The 21,043-nt window shown below is 40.9% G+C and overlaps 1 protein-coding gene across 1 annotated transcript in view; it reads left to right on the top strand.

Annotated features, from left to right (window-relative positions):
- Positions 1–1,823: 1,823 nt before the first annotated feature.
- LOC129410291 (QRFP-like peptide receptor) overlaps positions 1,824–21,043 on the top strand; it is a 44,414-nt gene continuing 25,194 nt past the window's right edge. The window contains exons 1-2 of the mRNA XM_055157974.1: positions 1,824–2,348; positions 3,873–4,129. Coding sequence (XP_055013949.1) covers positions 1,824–2,348; positions 3,873–4,129 — 782 coding nt within the window. The remainder of the gene's footprint in view (positions 2,349–3,872; positions 4,130–21,043) is intronic.

Here is a 21,043-nt window from a genome sequence, read left to right as displayed (position 1 = left end):
AAAAAGAAAAAAAAAAAGTCAAAAATAATCGTTTTTACAATATTTGAATGTCTAATTAACAAAAATGTGTAGTTATGAGTATTGAAGTGTTTCTATGTTTTTGTTACTGTAATTGATCATTTTAACAAATACATTTGATTATAATCACATATTATTTTTGTAAATATAACATTTATATTTTGTTTAAAAGTACAAGTAGTTGTATTTAAAAAAAAACTTCCAAAAATAATATTTTTTTTACAATATCTGAATATCTATTGTATAAGTACTACAGCATTTCTCTGTTTTTGTTTCAGCAAATGGTATTTTTAACAAATAAATGTGATCATAATCACACATTATTTTTGTAAATACAACATTAACATCTGTTTTTTAGTTCACAAAGGTTTCCTGAGATTCATATAAAAATCATATATTTTTCATGTTACCATGCATTTCTGTAGGTATTTTACATAGTTACTATGTCAATTTCACCGTCATTTTTTACAGTGTATGTGATCCATTTTTGGGCTTTAAAAAAAACATCGTCAGGATTGAGGAAACATGTTCTGTAAAACCTTTGGTAAAACATTTCATCATGCATAAAAATGAACGTCATCAGTGGTCGGCTACAGCCTCAGCTCCTGCGAGAACAGCTGCAAACACAGAACCTGACACTCATACGTCGAAGAACTGAACCTGTGCATCAGCTGAACACTGGGGAGATCTGAACGTAGTGGACGTCTGTTCATTTCTGCACAGGCCGTTGCACACCTCCATTAGCCTGGACAGGAGTGAACGTTCTATACGGTTCCTCACATTATTGTGTATCACGTTGATTGGTGTGAAAACAAAAAACACCCAAACTTGTTGAAACTAGCCCAAACATCATGAAAAATGAAAGTGAAATCAGGTTGGCACATTGTTTTTGGTGAACAGAGCATTTTCAAAACAATAAAAGGTAACACAGTGATCTAAATATATTATGTATTTGCAGTTAATACCCCACAGAAGTGCAATATCTCCTTTTTAACGCTGCTGAAGTTGTTTACAATGTGTACTTTGAACAAAATTATACTTTTGAAACATGCATTACATATCTTAAGAATTACATGTCAGAAAAATAACAATTAGATTTCTTTTCCTGCACTGCACTGGTTGAAATTTGGCCTGAAACGCAAACTTTTATGTTTTAGGTCGACTGGTCCAACCACTGAGCCCCAGCTGCCCCCACCCTGATTAACTGTTCTCTTTCTTTTTTCAGGTTCAAACCAAAATGGATCTTCGAAAGCGGACGTCGGTCGACAGAAATGGATGCCTCAAACTCTTTCCTGGGAGTATATTTTGCGCGATCTCTCTCCGGTTTTCTTCACCGTATTCATGTTTGGATTCTAGCCTAAGCCATGGTTATGTTTGCCTTCAGACAGAGGAACATTATGGATTACCCTCTGAACACACTGTCTATGCGGATTATAACAGAGTGGACATGTCATCTCTGTTACAGCAATGCATTTTCTGGTGAATAAATGACTCTGAAAATTCATGTTAGTTGGCAAATGCAAGATACAAATTGTCAACAATTCTCAGCTCTGTAATTTCTTGAAAATTTTTTTGTCATATGTTTATATTATATTTATAGCAATGTCTGAATGTAAAAAATGTGATGATGAAGCTGGAAGAACACTGGTGGTTCGATAGCAGTAGGACTACGTTGAATGTTGAGAGCAAAGTTACAGTTCATGTAGACTTCTAACGAGTCAGTAGCTGAAGAAGACTGAGCTGGAGGTCTGGAAGATCAGTTAACGTTCTTGTTTGAGATGTTTACGCCGTGACGCTGGAACATTATGGATTACCCTTTGGAACAATCTTTGGACCTGCTATCAGAGCGGCCCAGCCTCTCTCCCCTCCCTCTGCTCGATAAACCTGGGGTGAACCACACCTCCACCGCCTCTTCTCCACTCCTCCCCTCTGGATCTTCGTTAACCCTTTTACCAAACTCCTCCTCCTCCTCGTCCTCTTCCTCCTTACCTTACCACTTGCTCTCCTACACCTTCTCGCCTAACGACTTGGCCGACCTGGAGAGCAAACTCCTGTGGACCCTTCACGAGCCCAGCACCATCGCCCTGACCGCCATGTACTGTGTGTCCTTTGTCTTGGGGTTCATCGGAAACCTGATGTCCCTGCGCGTGCTGACCAACCGGCACAGTCGGCGGCTGGCGGGGGTCAGTGCCACGCGGAACCTGCTGGTGAACCTGGCGGTGTGCGATCTGGCCGTGGTGTGCGTGTGTATGCCCATCACCCTGGGGAGTCAGATCTACACGGTGTGGGTGTACGGAGACTTCCTGTGCCGAGCAGTGCCCTTCACACAGGTAAGAGGCAACACTACGTCTGATTTTAGAGATTTTATGAGCAAGAGAATCAAATCAAAACCACTTTGTTTGTCCCTGAGGGGGCAGTGTAAGCACACTGAGCAGTAAAATACAATTTAAAAAAAACTTAAACAAAAGTCTAAGAAGAGGAACAGCCCTCAGGACAAAAGTGTCCTGTCTCGTCTGTGTCCTCTGTGTCCTGCAGCATCAAAGCAGCCTCCAGGGGGAGCCAGGTCAGGCCAGATTGTTTCAGTCGGTAATGAGACAGGACATTTTCTCAAACTGTTTCCTCCAGGACGTATTCTGTCATATTTGCTGTAGATCACCTGTTGTGTTGTTTAAAAAGTCTGTATCATTTCAGAACTGGCCGGATTCATCATGGATACAGAAAAACAAACTGCTCCAATCACATAATCCATTAGTCCTTAACTTCCATCCTTTGCACATACTGCACTTCTTAGTTGGTCAAAATCCACAAATAGTAAGTTAAAAATGTAACATAAGTTAAAAGAAAAATGTAAAAACTGCATAGTGTGTCAGTCAGTTATTCAATATTCACATGAGACGCAAACACATGATATTTAACTGATTAGAATAGTTTGGATTTTGGATCCTACATGATTTGACCTGATTTAAAGATCCCTTTTTCAAAAGAGTTTACTTTATACATGTGACTGTTGTAGAAGTTTTCAGCTTGTACAAAAAAAAAGAAAAAAGGGTGGAGTCTGAAGCAGGAGAAGTTTATTTACCATCAATAATACAGACCTGGAGAAATTGAAAATTCAACATAGTGTGATTTCAAAAGAGAACATAGTTTGATCATTGAGTGTTCAAACCCCTTGACTCTGTTTCCAGAGGAGGAGGTTTATAAAGGAAGTGGTGAGATGATGAAAGCCAGTGAAGCACCGGTTAGACAACAACATGCCACTGTTTAGATCACGGTGCTGATGATGTGCCAAGAGAAGACCATGGTGTAAATACAGCTCTTGTGAGTCAGTGTTAAACTGGGAGATGTAGATGGAGGATAAATTGTGTGTTGTGTTTACACTTGTGTTGTTAAAGAGCAATGAGACCAAAAATCATGTCTCACAATAACATTTGTAATGGATTATTAAGTTATTCTTAGTTACAAAGACATTGAACATGTTGGTCAGGTTGATGTTTCCAGTTTCAATGTTGAAATCCAGTGTGTTTAAACCTAAAGTGTCTCTTTCTGATCTGACTGGTCTCTCCCTAAACCCCAACACCTGCACCAGTCATGAGTCAGTGCTAGTGCAGCCTCTGCAGCTCAGGGAGGGAGTTCTGGAGGTTCTGAGCTTCACATGAGACATGGTCAGAAAAGAAAACCGTGGATGTGTCCTCTATGTGCAGGTTAACACTCTGAGAGTCCAGCTCTACTGTTCCTTCCTTTAATAATCCAGCATTAAAAATGGAATGTAAATAATGACATAATTTCTACATAGTTGAACATTGACATTTGTCTTTTTTAATTGTAGTTTCTAAAGTGCCTCCCTCCCTCCTCAGGCCATCTCTGTGTCGGCCAGTGTCCTGACCCTCACAGTGATCAGTGTGAACAGATACTTCAGCGTGCGCTCTCCTCTCCGCGCTCGCTCCATGTTCACACGGCGTCGGATCCTGCTGACGGTGGCTGTGGTGTGGGTGGTGTCGTCGGTCATGTGCGCCCCACTGGCCGTCATGAACCGCCGCAGGGAGATCAGCTTTGAGACCTTCGCCATCCTGGTGTGCCACGAGGAGTGGCCCGAGCAGCGCCTCAAACAGGGGTGAGTGCCCACTGACACACGGCACTAGACCAGGTTTGAAAAGGAAATAGTGCACACATCAGAACAGCAACTCACAGATCCATGAAGAGAGGTTTTTGGTAGTATTTATTCATAATCATTAAATGTAAGGCAGTGATGGATACAAATGATTAGGATCCTTAAAATGACCCATAATGCCCATAATGCACAGTGACGATGTTAAAGGAAATAAAAAAGAAACATTATTCTTTAATGTAATGTACTGTAATGTAAAAATGTGTATGAAAACAGTAACTTGAGTTGTATAAAAATATAACATGTGACGTGTCTCTGGTCTCCTGCTGCCCTCACTGCTCCAGGCTTTAGTTTGATCCAGAACCTGCCCAAAGAGCACATGTCCCTGTTTTCTGTGCTGCAGTGTGAGCTCTGGAGTGTGACATGTAAACAAACAGTGGTCAGTGATCAGTGTTGGGGAGTAACAGACACTGTTGGGCAAGTTACTTTGAAACTGTAATGCGTCATTTATTACCTATTACTGTCATTTCAAAGTAATTCGTTACATTACAATATTACTGCATTTAAAATGTAAGGCATTACATTACTATTGCATTACTTTAAGTTACTCTCACCAAAATAACTTTTGCGCTGTATATGGACTGAACCAGGACTAAACCAGGTCTAAACCAGGACTAAACCATAACTGAACTAGGACTAAACCAGAACTGAACTAGAACTAAACCAGAACTGAACTAGGACTAAAACAGGACTCACTGTAGGGACAGGCTAGAAGGTGACCGCAGGAGAAAGGAGCGGCTCTGCTCCGCACCTCACGGAGGTAAGAGCGGCTGTCACCCGATCGCTCTTTATTGTACCCTGCTGCTCGGGCTCGCGGCCCTGATTTCAGCAACTATTTGCAGGTACCCGAGCCGGTGCAAGAGTCTGTTACAGCGCGTAACTTCTACCTTCCTTCAGCGTGTCCAGAAGTCCACCTTTTTGTGTGATGGTTTGCATCTTCCTCTGCCTTTTGGGTGCGAGCGCAGGAGCCTTTGTCGGTGCAGAACGTTTCGTCGACGTTGTGGGTTTCGTCGGGGAGAAAACTTCCAACCGTACAGCACTTCAGAATCACACTGCTAGAGACTGAACATGTATTTAAATTTGGAAGCTGAACACATTCTGTACTGTACTGTACAGGAGACAGGAGTCCCTTGGCCAGTCAGGACGCAGCGGGAGGAACGCAATACGCATTCATACAATGTAAAAAAAAAAAAAAAAAAAGGGCATGCAAAATTGCACAAAAAAAAAAAAATCTGCGAAACAGCGAGACCGCGAAAAGTAAACTGCGATAGAGGGAGGGACGAGTGTAAACCAGGCCTAAACCAGAACTGACCCAGGTCTAAACCAGGTCTAAACAGCGTGGAGTTCTTTGTCAGTCCTTTCGCCCGCGGTCACCTGAAGCTCTACGAGGGCGCATCTCCGGCGTTTCACCGCTGCTGATATCGAGGTGATTTTAGCGAATTTGTATGAAGAAAAACTCACCACTTCAATCCAGGTTAAAAAAAACATTGTAACGCGCGTTACTCACATTTGTACCGAGTAAAATATTACTATTTTTTCCCCTGTAATGCCTTACATTACTGCGTTACAGCAAAAAGTAATGCATTACTGTAATTCGTTACTTTTATAACGCGTTACTCCCAACACTGGTAACAGATTACATGTAATCAGAGTACAAATTATGAGTAACTGTATTCAGATACAGTTACTGTTTCAGTGAGTGGATTACAGTTACTTTGTTAAAATAAATGGATTACATGGTGGTATTTTCCTGTCACATTTTCACATTTTGGGCTAAACCAGGACTAAACCAGGACTGAACCAGAACTGAACCAGGTCTAAACCAGGACTAAACCAGGACTAAACCAGGTCTAAACCAGTCTAAACCAGGACTAAACCCGGACCTGTCGCTTCATCTTAAATTTGACCAAATTTTGAAATTGCTGAAAACTTGCTGTCTCCAAACAATCTGAGACCACCTTTGCTGCATTCAAACCAGAGTTCAGTGTCAGTGCGTCCTACAATTCAACCGTCCAAAAAGACTCATGGGCGTTAAAAGGTCAATGTGAAAATCTACCGTTGTTAGGCCTGTAATGATAACAGATTTTGCTGGATGATTCATTGACCAAGAATTTATTGCGATAAATGACCAATTTCAACTAATATAATGACCATGGAATAAAAATACAAATATGCCATTTCAAAGATCAATAAACTTTACTTTCTAAAGAACATTTAACAAAGGAAGTCTAATACAGCCAAAAACAACAGACCTAAATAAAACAGACTTGTTAACACAGGACTAGTCGAATGTGTCTGGTTTACAGCAAAAACTTGTTCACAAAAATGCACTTGAATAAACCATTGCTGAACCAAACACAACCAAAGCATTAAATAAAATGGATTATTAAGTCTCTGTAACAAAATTGCCCTTAAAAGTGATTTTAGTCATTGTCTTACATTGGAATATTGTGTCTTGTCTCTCTGTGGCTGCTGCTGTGAGACGCTGCATTTTGGTCATTTAAATGTTCGTATGAACCCGCGACACAGGATGTTATTTCTCTATGAGGGAGCCTCTGTCCTGACTGATATCGTGTTGGTTTCTTGTGGGATTTCGGGTTCTCCTGGGGGCAGGGATAGTTGTGTTATTTGGGTTTGGGTTTATCGGCTGTTGGGGTTTGAGTAGTGATGTTGAGATGAAGCCCCCATGAAGCACTGAAGCGTTCCAGCCATTTGCTCGACTCTTGAGCCGATGCTTCAAGGTGCTTCATTTGCTCCACTGCAACATCAAGTGTCCAAAAAATGTAAAACAGGCAGAGTGAAAATAGAACAATCAAAATGATCATGGAGGTTCTGGTGGAAAGATTTAAACTGAATAAATGAACAATTAAATAATTGAATGTTTGTGATTGCAACATAAAGTGTGAATGTATTAACCTGGAGTCTGTGTTCATGATATAACTGTCGGGTTAAAAGAAAAAGTAGGAACAAACTGGAGATCAGGATGTAATGTGACTGTGCTTGTGTTACTACTTTACATCTGTGCTTATGCCACAATAAGAACGGCAAGATAGGGTCATTTTATTAACTTTTATTTAAAAATATCAATTTCTCGACAGTATTTGGACTCAGACGGTTTCTTTTTTATGGAGAATTTCCCCTGCTTTAAAAAAATTAAAAAAATAAATTAAAATCTCAAATAGAATGTACCAAACTCACAATAACCCAAAACCACAGAATGTTTTGGTGGAATCCGTTGTGTTTCACTTGCCGCTGTTTCGAATCGCACCAAATCCGCGAACCACTTCCTGAAGCAGTCACGTGGTACAGCCGGGCAGCGAGGCTTCGGATGTCATCATTTTTGGCTCCTCCCCCAAATGAAACAAGCCTCGATACACGCTTCGTGGAAACACCCCCTTCATTACTCAACACAGGCTTCGAAGCCTCGGCACATCTCGTAACATCACTAGGTTTGAGGCATTTCTTCTCGTCGTTTGTGCGCTCGCTGCATTTGACACATGTGGCTGTTGAGACGTGTCCCGCTCACCTGTGTTGATTCGGCATCGTGACTTGGTTTTGGGGCACGGAGATGAACTGTTTTGGTTCTGACAGCGACGATTGTGTTGCAGCTTCATGTTAAACTGCACAGACAGCGGCGCTTTCTGCACTCGGGCTACGCACACATCCACACAGCACACGTTGGTTCAAGCGTCATTCCACTTGTTCAACGAGAGGAGTCAGAGAGCGACAGAAGCTTCTAACATTCACCCTCTTTGAGAGCGAGAAAGAGCGAGAGAGCAAGGAAAACAAACAAACATGCAAATAGAATTTATTACAGCCGGAAAAGTTATCGAGCTTGTTAAAAGTTATCGTACGATTCATTGATTTATTGATTATCGTTACAGGTCTATCTACTGTTGTTTGTAGAACACGTTTGTCTTTTCCTGTGTCTGTGTGCTGTTTTGTGTCGGACACAGGACAGGCCTAAGTGCAGAGCCGCTGTCCCTGTCACACTTAAGAGGAATTAACACAACGCACCCTTTAGCACAAGCTGCTATAAATAGACCGAGCTGTTTAAACTCAGCCAAAACACGATTTGGCAGCAAATAACAGTAAATAATGAAAATGAGAGCTGACCCTGCCACCACCCCGGCCCTCATGAAGATCACCTTCAATAAAACACACAGATTTAGAAGGGTATTTAATATGAGCAGAACTGAAATCTTGGTTATTTGAAAGATTTGTGTACAAGTGCCTAAAGTTGTCCTGTAGAAGAGTGGATTTCTTTATACGTATTTTTAGGGTGACCATATTTCCGTTCATGAAAACCCGGACACCTTTGGGGGGAGGGGGCGGGGGGGAGGCCTCGACATTGAGCTACAGTTGTCCCTCGCTATATCATGGTTCACCTTTCACGGTCTCACTGTTTCTCTGATTTTTTTTTTTTTTTTTTGTGTGCAATTTTGCATGCTTTTTTTTTTTTTTTTTTTTTACAGTGTATGAACGCGTATTGTGTATTACAGGCGGGTAGTAAATACACACGGGTGGGTCAGGACGAAACCAGGTCTAAACCAGGACTAATCTTGGACTTAAGAGAGAAAACGCTGAGCAGTATGTCGCAAAGCACGATCGGGCAATTGCCGCGTTTACGTCCGTGAGGTGCGGAGCTGAGCCGGTCCTTTCTCCTGTGGTCACCTCCAAGCCCGTCCTGACGGTGAGTCCTGTTTCAGTTCTGGTTTAGTCTTGGTTCAGTCCGTGGCATAGACAGCGCAAAAGTTTGATATAATCTTGGGTTAACGGCAGGTGCGGTCCTGTCCTGCGCTGCTGCGGTGTTGTACTGCAAGTCTCCAAAAATGGCCCCGTGCAGGACTCTGCACTGTTGGGCTCCATTATGGAATAAATGAATCTTCAGTTCGTTACATAAAGAAGGAGGAAAATAACAAAAGGACGACAGCAGAAATAAGTTTTAAGAAGGAAGTAAAAAGGGTTGCACCTGTCCTGTCTGAGAAAAGTGTATAAAGTTTGTGCTGAGGTTTTACAGCCTTAACACAGATAGAATAATTGTAAAATATAAAGTTGATACTTTGTGGATTTCACCTTTCGCGGGTTATTTTTAGAACATAACCCCCGCGATAAACGAGGGACACTGTACTCTCACCTCCCAACCTGTGCACATGGACTCCCACTTGTCCCGACCGGGACGGAAAACGGAGGATTTCTTGTACAAGTCATTGTTAAATGCGCATTTGTGCTTCAGTATGTTGCAGACTGACCGACTGTTTGTGTCTCGCTCCTTCTGAGTCACAGACGCTATGAGAGACGCTCAGTTTAATGCCCCTAATGAACGGTAATGAAAACCCAGACATTTGCATCACTTTATAAAAAAAAAAAACCCGGACGCCCAGGACAGGACGCACAATACGGACATGTCCGGGGAAAAACGGAGGTTCCACTGTATGGCATTAACTTATCCCTATTACCTCAATCAGGGCTTGGACAGATGTCACAAAAGCTAGAGGACATAAAAATGTTCAGGTTTTAAAAGAAGAACATACTAAAAAATAAATAAAGCCTCATTCTGCTAAATTGACTTTTTGGAGGTAACCGTGTTCTAGTTGTTTCTTCTTCTCCTTGACACTCTGAAGTTGTATTTAGGGTTCTGCATGTTTGAGTCATTTTTATTCTCCTGTATTCAAGACGTCATTGCTCCGAGCTTCTCCCATTTTCACCGGCACCAATTTAAATTTTTAACTCCAATTAAATTTTCTTAAAAAGCACACGTTACACCATTTTCTGATCTGTCATAATGTCGTTTTCCTCATCAAAAACATGTATCTTGAGTTGCGTTTTGTTTCAAGCCCTGCATATTTACTTCTTGTCTCAAACAGAAAACACTTTGTTCCACCTTGTGATGTCATGTGACAATACAGGAAGTGCTCCACTGCGTTTTTAAACTCCATACACTGTCACTAGAATCATTTGAATAACATCATCTGGAATTTTACTAAACTAAACTAAAGGTAAAACGAGCTGTTGAAAACAAAAAACCTCATGACATCACAAGGTGGAACAGCACATTTGGAGCTTTGGAGATGTAGACTAATAGAGCAGGATTATTGAATAAAACAACAAATAAAAGCAAAATTGCATAGTGCACTCAGATGGTTGATGTCCAAAAGCTTTTTTTTTTTTTTTAAATAATGATTTGGCCAAAAAAGCTTTCGTCAGATATTTTTCTTGCTTTGGACCCCAGTCAGAAAAATAAGTAAGCAAGAAAAATATCTGATGAAGGCTGTTTTTGTTCTTATTTTATTTATTTATTTATTTATTTTTTGCCCAAACATTAGTTAACTAGAAAAGCAGTCAGAGAGCGCAGACCTCCGCCAAGGACTACCCCCATTTTTTATATAAATTGCAATAAAATCAGTCTTCTGGATCAGATCCGGATCAGCCTTTGGAATATGAAAGACGATCCCATTGTCCATCCCTGAGTCAAATTTCATGGGGTTTGGTCAATAATTAACCGAGATATTGAGAAACAAAATTTTTGGCCCCATTTACCACAATGTTAACTAAAATTTCAAAGTGATCCAGAATCCAGGATTTCTTCCGGTTCATCCCCAAAATGAAATCAGTTCTTCCTTTTCACATTTCCAACAAATCCTGAAAATTTCATCAAAATCGGTCCATAACTTTTTGAGTTATGTTGCTAACAGACAGACAAACAAACAAACAAACAGACAAACACCGGCAAAAACATAACCTCCTTGGCGGAGGTAAAAATAAAAAAGCTTTTGGACATCGGCCATCTGAGTGTGCTGTGCATTTTTTATCACTTTTATTTTGTTGTTCGTTGCATTTGCACCTCTACAAGAACTTTGGTGTTCTCACATGAGGAAATTTCACAAAATCTATGGTATGGATAAAATTCAGTCATTTTGGCACAAATGAATAAAAATCCCTTGCAGTGCTCTAGTGTGATCTGCAGCTGTCAGGATGGAGATGAGAATATAATGATTGACAGGTGTCGTAGATTAAAAGGACAGAGCAGACAAAAGCACAACAGGCTTTAAACTTGAACTTTAACAGCCACATCAAATCAATAACATCTGCAGCCTTTTATCATCTAAAAAACAGAGCAAAAATCTAAAGGTTTACTGTCTAAATCAGACTTGGAGAAACGTTATCCATGCGTTTGTCTCCAGTAGGTTAGATAATGTAATGTTCTGCTCACTGGTCTCTCCAAACGAGCTGTGAGACGCTGCAGAACATCCAGAACATCCAGAACATCCAGAACATCCAGAACATCCAGAACACTGCAGCTCGGGTCCTTACTCGAACTAGGAAGTACGAGCACATGCGTCCTGTGCTCAGGTCTCTGCACTGGCTCCTCCATGGCCGAGCACCAAAGTCCATCTGTGACATGTTAGTTTCATATGAACCATCTCACACTCTGAGGAGCTCAGGGACCAACCTCCTGCTGGTGCCCAGAGTCACGACTAAACAAGGGGAGTCAGAGTTTCAGGTTCATGCAGCTAAAACCTGGAACAGTCTGAACATGTGAGACAGACTCTTCTGTGACGCTGTTTAAATCCAGACTCAAAACATTTCTGTTTGACTGTGTACATGACTGAAAGGTTTTCATTCCGCACTCTTCTCTTTAATTTATGTCTCTCTTTTTTTTTTTATCTCTATAATTATTTATGTTTTGATTTGTTTTTATTATTTCTTATTCTGTAAAGAACTTTGAATTACTTTGTGTATGAATTGTGCTATACAAATAAACTTGCTTTGCTTTTAAACAATCAGACAATATATTATGAGGAATCTATCACACAGAGCCTTTATACATTTACACACGGCATGTGATTATTGATTGTTAGGGTTCTCACGGTCATGGAAATCCTGGAAAAGTCATGCAAATTGAAAATGTAATTTTCCAAGCCTGGAAAAGTCAAGGAATGTTAGCATCTCTTTCACGTAACTCCCGCGTTCTTGTGATGGAGTAGATGAGTAGACCCATCAGCTGCGTAGGGAGATCAGGGGGCCAATATACATGCACACACACACACATACACACACACACACACACACGATGTTTCACCTACCTGCCCGTTTGCCACTATCCCCGAGGTTCCGACACATTTTTACTGCAACAGTCATGAGTTCACACTTGATTGTTGCACATACATTTCTTTCTCCATAACCATACTCCAGTTTTTAAACTTTCCTCCATGTCCGCCGCCCTTCAGCATGTCTGTCCTCCAACCTGAGCTTCAGACGCTTCAGCATTATACTGCGTCAGGTTGGGCATACAAGTGTGACGTCACCAAGAACGTCAGGTGACTTTTCATTTTTGTCATTCAATAATATATATATATATATATATATATATATATATATATATATATATATATATATATATATATATATATTTTTTTTTTTTTTTCCTGTCTGTGTTTAAAGGTTATTATTAGGATATTTTTGTTTCTTGTAATGTTTATGATTTTTTAGTATTAAAAGGGGGATCCAAGTTTTTCTATTAGTAGAGAAAAAGTAGTTTTTGTTTGCTAATTGATTTAGGGGAGGAGTCTCGTACTATAAAAGGGGACTCTCATCTGCACAGAGGCAGTGTGTGTTTGAGGAGGAGAGCTGAGCACCACAGACACCAGCTCAGGAACTCTAGGAAAGACGACCACAACCTGTAAATAGCGATTTTTAAAATGTTTTCACTGTTTTGCGCACTTGTGTAAATAAATTTACAAACACTAATTTTGACTATGACAAATTATTTCTTTCCACAACAGTTCTGTTCAGTTCTCATGAGGTTATTCTGATTATTTCTGAACGTCTGCACCTTCTGTTTAAAAGAGACGACAATAAATGCACTGACAGGATTTAGAATGTTACAAAAACTAAAATCCCAAACCATAAGGTGAGTGGAAAGACTTAATGTTTCATATTTAGCCCTAAAAGTCTGATCAATTCTACACTGTGGTCTGGTCAAGTGGTAACGGAGGGAAACAGGGGCAGATTTTTGACATTCAAATGTCTCTTATTCAGAAACTAGAGGGACTATTGAAATAAGTAAAGTATCAGAATGTAGGAAAGAGTTACACTCCAACAGGGTCAAGTTAAACCTGTGATATTCTTTCAAGTTGTTGACAAAAAAATTTTAAAAACTCATGTCGGTAACGGAGGGAATGAAATATGCAGCACTTTTTGGGCAATAAATCCAAACAGTGATAACTCTTGGTTCTCACTTCCATATCCTTAACAAACTGGTTTGAATATTTGCTTCATATAGTTTTCTACCATATGGTACAAGATTAGGTTGAAAAACCTCTTACTTTTTGAGTCATGAGATTTTTTATTAAGAAAGGTCATGGTAACGGAGGGAAAAGTAACGGAGGGAAAATTGTTCAAGCAAGTAGAAGGTGCAGGATTTTACATCATTTGTCGTTTTTTTCTTCTGAATATTTTAATATTACTTCAAAATGAAAGGAAACTATTTCTATAAAATATGTCAGTCCTTCCAAGCAAATTTTTATCATTTTAAATACATAAAAAAAAATAATAATAAATCATGTACCTTCATCAACAGTTCAAAGATGGAATAACACAAGATATGAGGAAATACATCCATTTATTGACATGATTTGCAGGTCTTTGACATTTGGGAAATAATTTTTGTTCCATGTTTCATACATGGTCTGTTTAAAACGTATGGAACTTTAGAACTAAAAATGGTACAGAAAAAAGGTCAACAGTTTCATAAACTAGAGTACATATGTATCTGTTCAATACATTTTTATATCAGATGCATTAACTTGAATTTTTGGTCTTGCTGTTTACTTCTGCTTGACCGGGCCCAGATGTATAGGTGCTGTAAAGTCATGGAAAATTCACTTTAGGTCATGAAAAAGTCATGGGAAAGTTTTGAAATTTTGCCTGTGAAAAAGAGTGGCTTGATTTCCTGTTCTGTTGTGTGGATTTCCCCGAGTGTAAGAGGCATCAAATAAAACAGACTTAAAGGGCTCATATGACACTATTCTCTGATTTCTGTTATAATGTTGTTTCCTCATCACAAACACACCCTGAATATTTCGACTGAGTTCTTCTCTCAGACTGAAAACACACTGTTCCAACTTGTGATGTCATGTGGCAATACAGAAAATGCTCCACTGTGTTTTTCCAAAGTGCACATAAGTCAAGGGAATGTGCAATAAGCCTAATAATACAGAGTTACTCTAACATGTGTGAATGAAACAAAAGACAAGTCCAGGTCTGTTTTAGAGGAGGAAACAGCGTTAGAACATGGCTTAAAGCTCACAAAAGAAAGATCTTATTTCAAACTTGATATAGTCGCTCCTCTTTTCATCCTTCATGCTCTTATTGATCAGTGTCTTTATTTCTGCAGCCTACATGACTTCCTGTGCTCTCCTAGCGTTCGCCTGCACTGCCCGTGGCCCCCGGCAGTCTGCTCATAAAGCATTCTATCCGACACGCTCCAGACGAATACACCAGATTTACTTGCTTAGGCAGAAAATAGCCTCATAAACAGCTCATAGCCCAACAGGCCGTTTTCCCGAGGAGCTCCGGTGCCATAAAGCCTGCTTATGTGCAGCGTGTGTGCATTCTGATCCGTCAGCAGCACAAATACATCGCACTTAGGTATTCACTTTTCATTTGTACCCAGATCTATTCAATTTTCACTACTACCAGGAAAGAGCCACATCCACACACTATTTACAGTAATGCTGGAGAAGCCCACTTTACTGAGAAGTCATCTGTTTGTACTGTACAGAGGGTTAGTGGGCTGATTTATTCCCTTTATTTACACACGGGGTATGGAGAAACAGGCACACGCAATGTTCCAGAGTCCAACATGTTATGAAAAAGAACATATGTATATATATATATATGTTTGACCTTTTAACCTTTATAATGTTGTCCCTTTGTCCAGAACTTACCTGGAACTGCATTTTGAATCATTCACTCATGTTTGATTGATCCATTAATCTAAGGGCGTCTTCTCTGACCAACCAAAAATGCTCCATTTGTATTTTGGCCATTTAGTTACAGTAGACAGTAGAGTAGTATGTCACAGGGAAAACTCCAAACTTCTCCGACTGTCCATAAGTCAGAGTGAAACCCATGGCTCTATTAGCGAAGCACAACATGACAACAACCCTGCATACAGTTTTGCATACAATTTTTTTTAAATTATATTTTTCACAAAAATTCATTAGATACATTCACAGTGCTTATGATTTTAAAAAGTGTATGGATTATATTTCATACAGTTGTGTTCTCTTGAAGGTGTAGTTGACTGTATTATTAGAAGTAATTACTGATAAATCTCAATATATCATCCATTGTTTTAGTATTTGGGATATATCGTGATATATTGAATCGTGACATGTGAATCATGTGTATCGTATCGTCAGACTCAAGGCAATGCACACCCCTAGCACACAGTATTTTCAAATGTAAAGCACACCACAGAGACGAAGTACATCAGCTTTAAATCAAGTCTTGTTTTTCAAACAAGGATTGTTGGATTTGATTAATAACAGAATGAAGTTGTTGACGTAACAAACAGCAGATAAGTATAACATTATCTTTGTCTGCAGTTTGTCAATATCCAATAAGTTCATGTTAACAGATGGAATAAACTGTGAAGTGTGTGTAAACACGTGTGTTATGTGTGTTCAGTAGATGATAAGACATTATCAGACCAAACTTGGTCAAATAAATATGTGGATGTGCACCGTTTAGTTTATTTACCCCTACCTACCTACTTTATTTACTTTCTTAAAACTCACTGAGCTAGTCTACTCCACACTCTTGGATAAGCAGCTTCAGACCACAGGACCTGCTCATTCAGTGTGAGTGCTCGGTGGAACAACACCTTCTCCATGCTCTCCAGGATGGACATTGACCATGAAGAACATGGTCAACTCCACCTACACCTCAAAACAGAACAGTGGACTCTGATGGAGGAGCTCAGCCAGGCTCTTGGTCCATCTGAGAGTGCAGCTCAGTGGGTAACAGGATGTGACACTTTCTGCCACAGCTTAAGCAGAACCTAAAAAAAACCCCAAACATACTCAGAAGGTTTATCTTATGACCCTCCTCACTGCCCCTCGCCTCACTGCCCCTCGCCTCACTGCCCCTCGCCTCACTGCCCTCGCCTCACTGCCCTCTCCTCACTGCCCTCTCCTCACTGCCCTCTCCTCACTGCCCTCTCCTCACTGCCCCTCTCCTCACTGCCCTCTCCTCACTGCCCTCTCCTCACTGCCCTCACTGCCCTCGCCTCACTGCCCTCTCCTCACTGCCCCTCGCCTCACTGCCCTCTCCTCACTGCCCTCTCCTCACTGCCCTCTCCTCACTGCCCCTCTCCTCACTGCCCTCTCTCCTCACTGCCCTCTCCTCACTGCCCTCTCCTCACTGCCCTCTCCTCACTGCACTGCCCTCTCCTCACTGCCCTCTGCCCCTCTCCTCACTGCCCTCTCCTCACTGCCCCTCTCCTCACTGCCCTCCTCTCTGCTGCTCCTGACCCAGATTCAGGAGGTTTTGTCCCCAGAGGACTCGTTCAAAGCAGTGCAACAATGGCACATGACGTCACAAAATCAGAAAGCGCTGCTTCAAACAGCATTGTGTCTCCAAACATCATTCCTGGATAAGGAGCTGGGCTTTTCTTCAGAATCCAGTACGAGCGGTGAAGAAGATGGACAGAAACAGGTCACCCAGTTAGTGCAGAGAAAAACATGAATGGAGTTTGGTGAGCACCCTCTGTCCAAAAAGAGATCCCACTTCCACTCCAAAAGCAGATCCTTACCCCAGGGTGACCAAAAGCATGTTTAAAAAGGAACTAGAGAATACAGCTCATATGTGCTCATTAAGATTATGGTCAGATTAAGGTCAGATCTGTGGAGAGGTGTCTGTTTTTCGAGGTGTTCTCGAGCTATAAAACCACCTGTAACTGAATAAATGTCACACTGGGGAACATTCCAGCCAGAACAATGATATCCATAGTAAGAAAGAAGCCAAAAAGTGACATAGGCTGCGTTCAGACTGCAGCCTGAAGTGACCTAAATCAGATTTTTTGGCCCCTATGTGACCTGTATTTGATCTTTTAATGTCAGTCTGAACGACACAGATCCGATTTTTTCAAATGTGACCCAGGACACTTGGATATGTGCTCCTGAAACCGATACATATCTGATCTTTTGACATGCGACTTCAGTGCGAACGGCCAAAGCGCATCCATCCGAGCTACACGTTATCAACAAGCCACAAACGTCACTATTCTGCGCACATCACCACTCACCACTCTTGGCTACGTCTCCACATCCACACGTTCCTTTCAACGGACGTCGCTGCCGCTGCCCCTCAAAACACCAAGACCAAAAACCTCGTCCTTCTCCTTCTCAATCTCCTCCTTAAAACAAGTTGTTCATGTTCTGGCTCCGGTACGAGAGGAACTTTAAAATCTCCAGGTGCTCAATGCTGCGTCCATGTTTGGACAACTTCAGTAAACACAGAGACGCTCACTGCGGTTGACGTCGTCGTGTCTCCAGTGTCACATGTGGGACACTTTTGGGCCGTTTAACGTTCACACTGGAGTCACATACAAGTCACATTTAATTGGAAATGTAAACGACCTCGCAAAAACATCAGATTTCACAAAAAAATCTGAACTGAGCATTAAGCCCTGCAGTGTGAACGTACAATAGTGCACCTTTAACTGAAAATATTCTTCTGGACGAGAAAATCCTCTGAGCAGCTCTTCACTTGTTTTATAATATTATGACTGATAATGCAATCAAAAATTCTAATTCCTCTATGATTGTCAGTGATATATGTTTTTAAATGCTTTCATGAAAAAAAAAAAAAAAAAGAAAGAAAGAAAAGGAGGAGATTTCTGGAGTCTGTGGCTGTTGGGCTTAACAGACTTTCTCCAGGAGCAGTGAGTCTCAATCTGTCCCAGCCCCAGTGAACGCTGGACTCAACGTTCACTCTCTCCCTCACACTTTCACATGCCAAGCACATACTGGCCGTACATGAAAGTTTACAGGGCATTTCTTAGTAAATACATATTCATTTTATGTAAATGAAATGTAAATGAGTGTTGTGGTGTTCATAGTTGGATGTTGGTGAATGAGGCAGAACTTTTTTTTTTTTTTGTTTGAAACTTCCACTTCAAGAAGATGCTGAGAGACTCTGTGCCAGATTCACAGAGCGTGAAGCAAACAGATTTTTTCTTAAGTGACACTTGGGCCAAATTCACCAACACCCAGAAACAAACACCTCCACACTCATTTATGTTCCATTTATATATATAAAAAAAAAAAAAATATATATATATATATATATATATATATATATATATATATATATATATATATATATATATATATATATATATATGAACTTCCAAAATGGCCAATATGGGTCTGGTATGAAAAACGTATGAGGTATGTGAAAGTGTGAAGGAGAGAGGGATGAGGAGGTCTGGTGGAGCGTCTCCAGACTGTGGCAGTTTTACAGCTTCAGCAGTGATTTGAAATGTCCAAACTCACACGACACAGTCAGAGAGGAAAGATTAAGTCAAAATGTATTAAAATAAGTGTCCGCTTTCATTGTATTTATTGCATGTTGTGCGGTAAATAGTGAGGGTGGGGGTGCATAAGAGTGGCTCTGGTCTTGGGGGGGGTCATGGGGGTGATGTTGGAGTTGAGTCCAGTGCGGTGTCCAGGTTCAGGGCTGTGATAGAGGCTCATTTGGAATAGGGATGGGCATGATTAGTTGATTAATCGATAAATGATCATTAAGAATTTCATCGATTATGTTCATTTTCATCAACAAACCGAATGTAGGTTGTTGTGTGTAGTGTGACCAAACAGGTCTGTACATGTGTCTCTGCACTCAGAAGGAGCGAGACACAAACAGTCAGTCAGTCTATGTACTGAAGTGCAAATGCACATTTAACAATGACTTGTACAAGAAATTCCACACTTTCCGTTCCGGTTGGGACAAGTGTGAGTCCATGTGCACAGTGTATAAAGCAGCACATATGTTTCGGTGTCCAGTGGGAAAAAGTTTTACCAGGTGAGAGTCGCTCAATGTCGATGATCCCCCCCCGTACAGTGGTCAGGTCACACTAACCTGTATTCCACTGAGTCATGTCCTTTAGTCCAACAGAAGTTGAACCACATCAGCGACACAAGAGCTGCAGTTTTGTCTTCACTTAGTTTATGCAAATTAGTGACGCGATTTTAAGTTTTGTTTCTGTGAGAGTTGCGCAAAACTGAATTAAACACATTCTAATGTCAAACGGACTGATGTGGCTCTAGAGTCGTTACGGTTTTTATGTTGTAAAGTTGAATTTATTTATGCAGATTAGTAGTGCAGATAGTAATAATAATGATGATCATTTTAATATAAAAACGTTAATGATTAATCCATTGTTAATTCTTCCGACGATCGATTAAGAAAATGTCATCGAATGTCCATCCCTAATATGGAGACACTGGGGCTGGGACAAACTGAGACTCACTGCAGCCTGGAGAAAGTCTGTTAGACCAAATAGACACAGACTCTAGAAAACAACTCATAAATGTTACTATAAACCAGGGGTGCTCAATACGTCGATCGCCAAGGTCGTGTGGGTAGATCGCTGTGTCTCGTCTTGGACTCGCGTTTGGACTCGGTCTTGTCTCTCACTCGAGGTCTGACACTCAACAAGTGTGATCATATTTCATTACGGCCGCTGCTGTTGGTAATAAACTTGTAGCGGGTGCAGGAGCGTGTGGGGCGTCTCAGTGCAGCCTGTGCGCTCATTTGAAACCCGCGGAGACTCTACGGCACATCACAAACACACACGCTCCCTATGCACGGCTCGTCTGCGACAGCGTGTGCCCTCGTGTACCAGCGTGCATCACAGGGCAGGTTCAACTTCCTAAAAATCCTACCTGTCCATCTGCCTCACGTCAGCACGCCGCCCCCTCGCCTTTTCACGCTCTCGCTCCTTCCTGCGTACAGCGAACACAAGCCCCTCCCACAGTGCGGCTGATTAGAAGAACAAGACCAAACGTGAAGCAAAAAACCAGTCTAAATTTGTGTTCCAGTGTTGGCACAAAGCAGGTCTACAGCATAGAGCGGATCTACAGAACAGACCTACTGCCACATTTGGCTGAAGTTTGTCTAACAAAAGTGCACAAATGCATCTGTGTTTGTCACGATGTGCATTTGGTTTGGTAAACGTGCAGAGGCTGGTAAATATCACTGCAAAACCAGAAAAGAATGTAACTCCAGTTTGGAACTTTAAAAAACAGGTTTAAAAATCTTCCTTCACTTTTTTCACAGTTTTGTGTAAAGTGCCAGAGGAAGTTCTCTTAAAGAAGAGGTTCTCAAACTGTGGGTGAGGGTCCAAAAAAGGGGCACAGAGTGTTTCAGTGCAGTTTGCTTGACTTTGTATTAGGTAGATCATTTTGACCTGGTCATTTTGTAAGTAGCTCACATGCTGAGAAAGTGTGAGCACCTGTGATATAAATGTTACTGGATCACACAGAGTCACATGTTTGTAGAAAATAATTTAAGAAAATATATATAATCATGGAAGATTTTTTATTTATTTATTTTTTTGTATTATCAGAGTAATAATATTCTAAAACAGTAGAATTGTTGCTTCTTACGAGTGCACCTGACGTCGGATTTGTTCTTCCAGAAGAACATTTCCAGTAAAGGAAAAGCTTTGTGAATGTTAAAAATGTTTGTTAGAAGGTCTTCAACACAAATGTGTTTGTAAGAATGTTTCATGAATAGGCCCAGTGGCATCTTGGTCAGGATTTCTCAAACATGAATCACATGAGT

The sequence above is a fragment of the Boleophthalmus pectinirostris genome, unplaced genomic scaffold, assembly GCF_026225935.1.
Source record: "Boleophthalmus pectinirostris isolate CB_2022bp ecotype Guang Dong unplaced genomic scaffold, ASM2622593v1 HiC_scaffold_22, whole genome shotgun sequence".
Lineage (NCBI taxonomy): Eukaryota > Metazoa > Chordata > Actinopteri > Gobiiformes > Gobiidae > Boleophthalmus > Boleophthalmus pectinirostris.
This window is presented reverse-complemented; position numbering and strand designations above follow the sequence as displayed.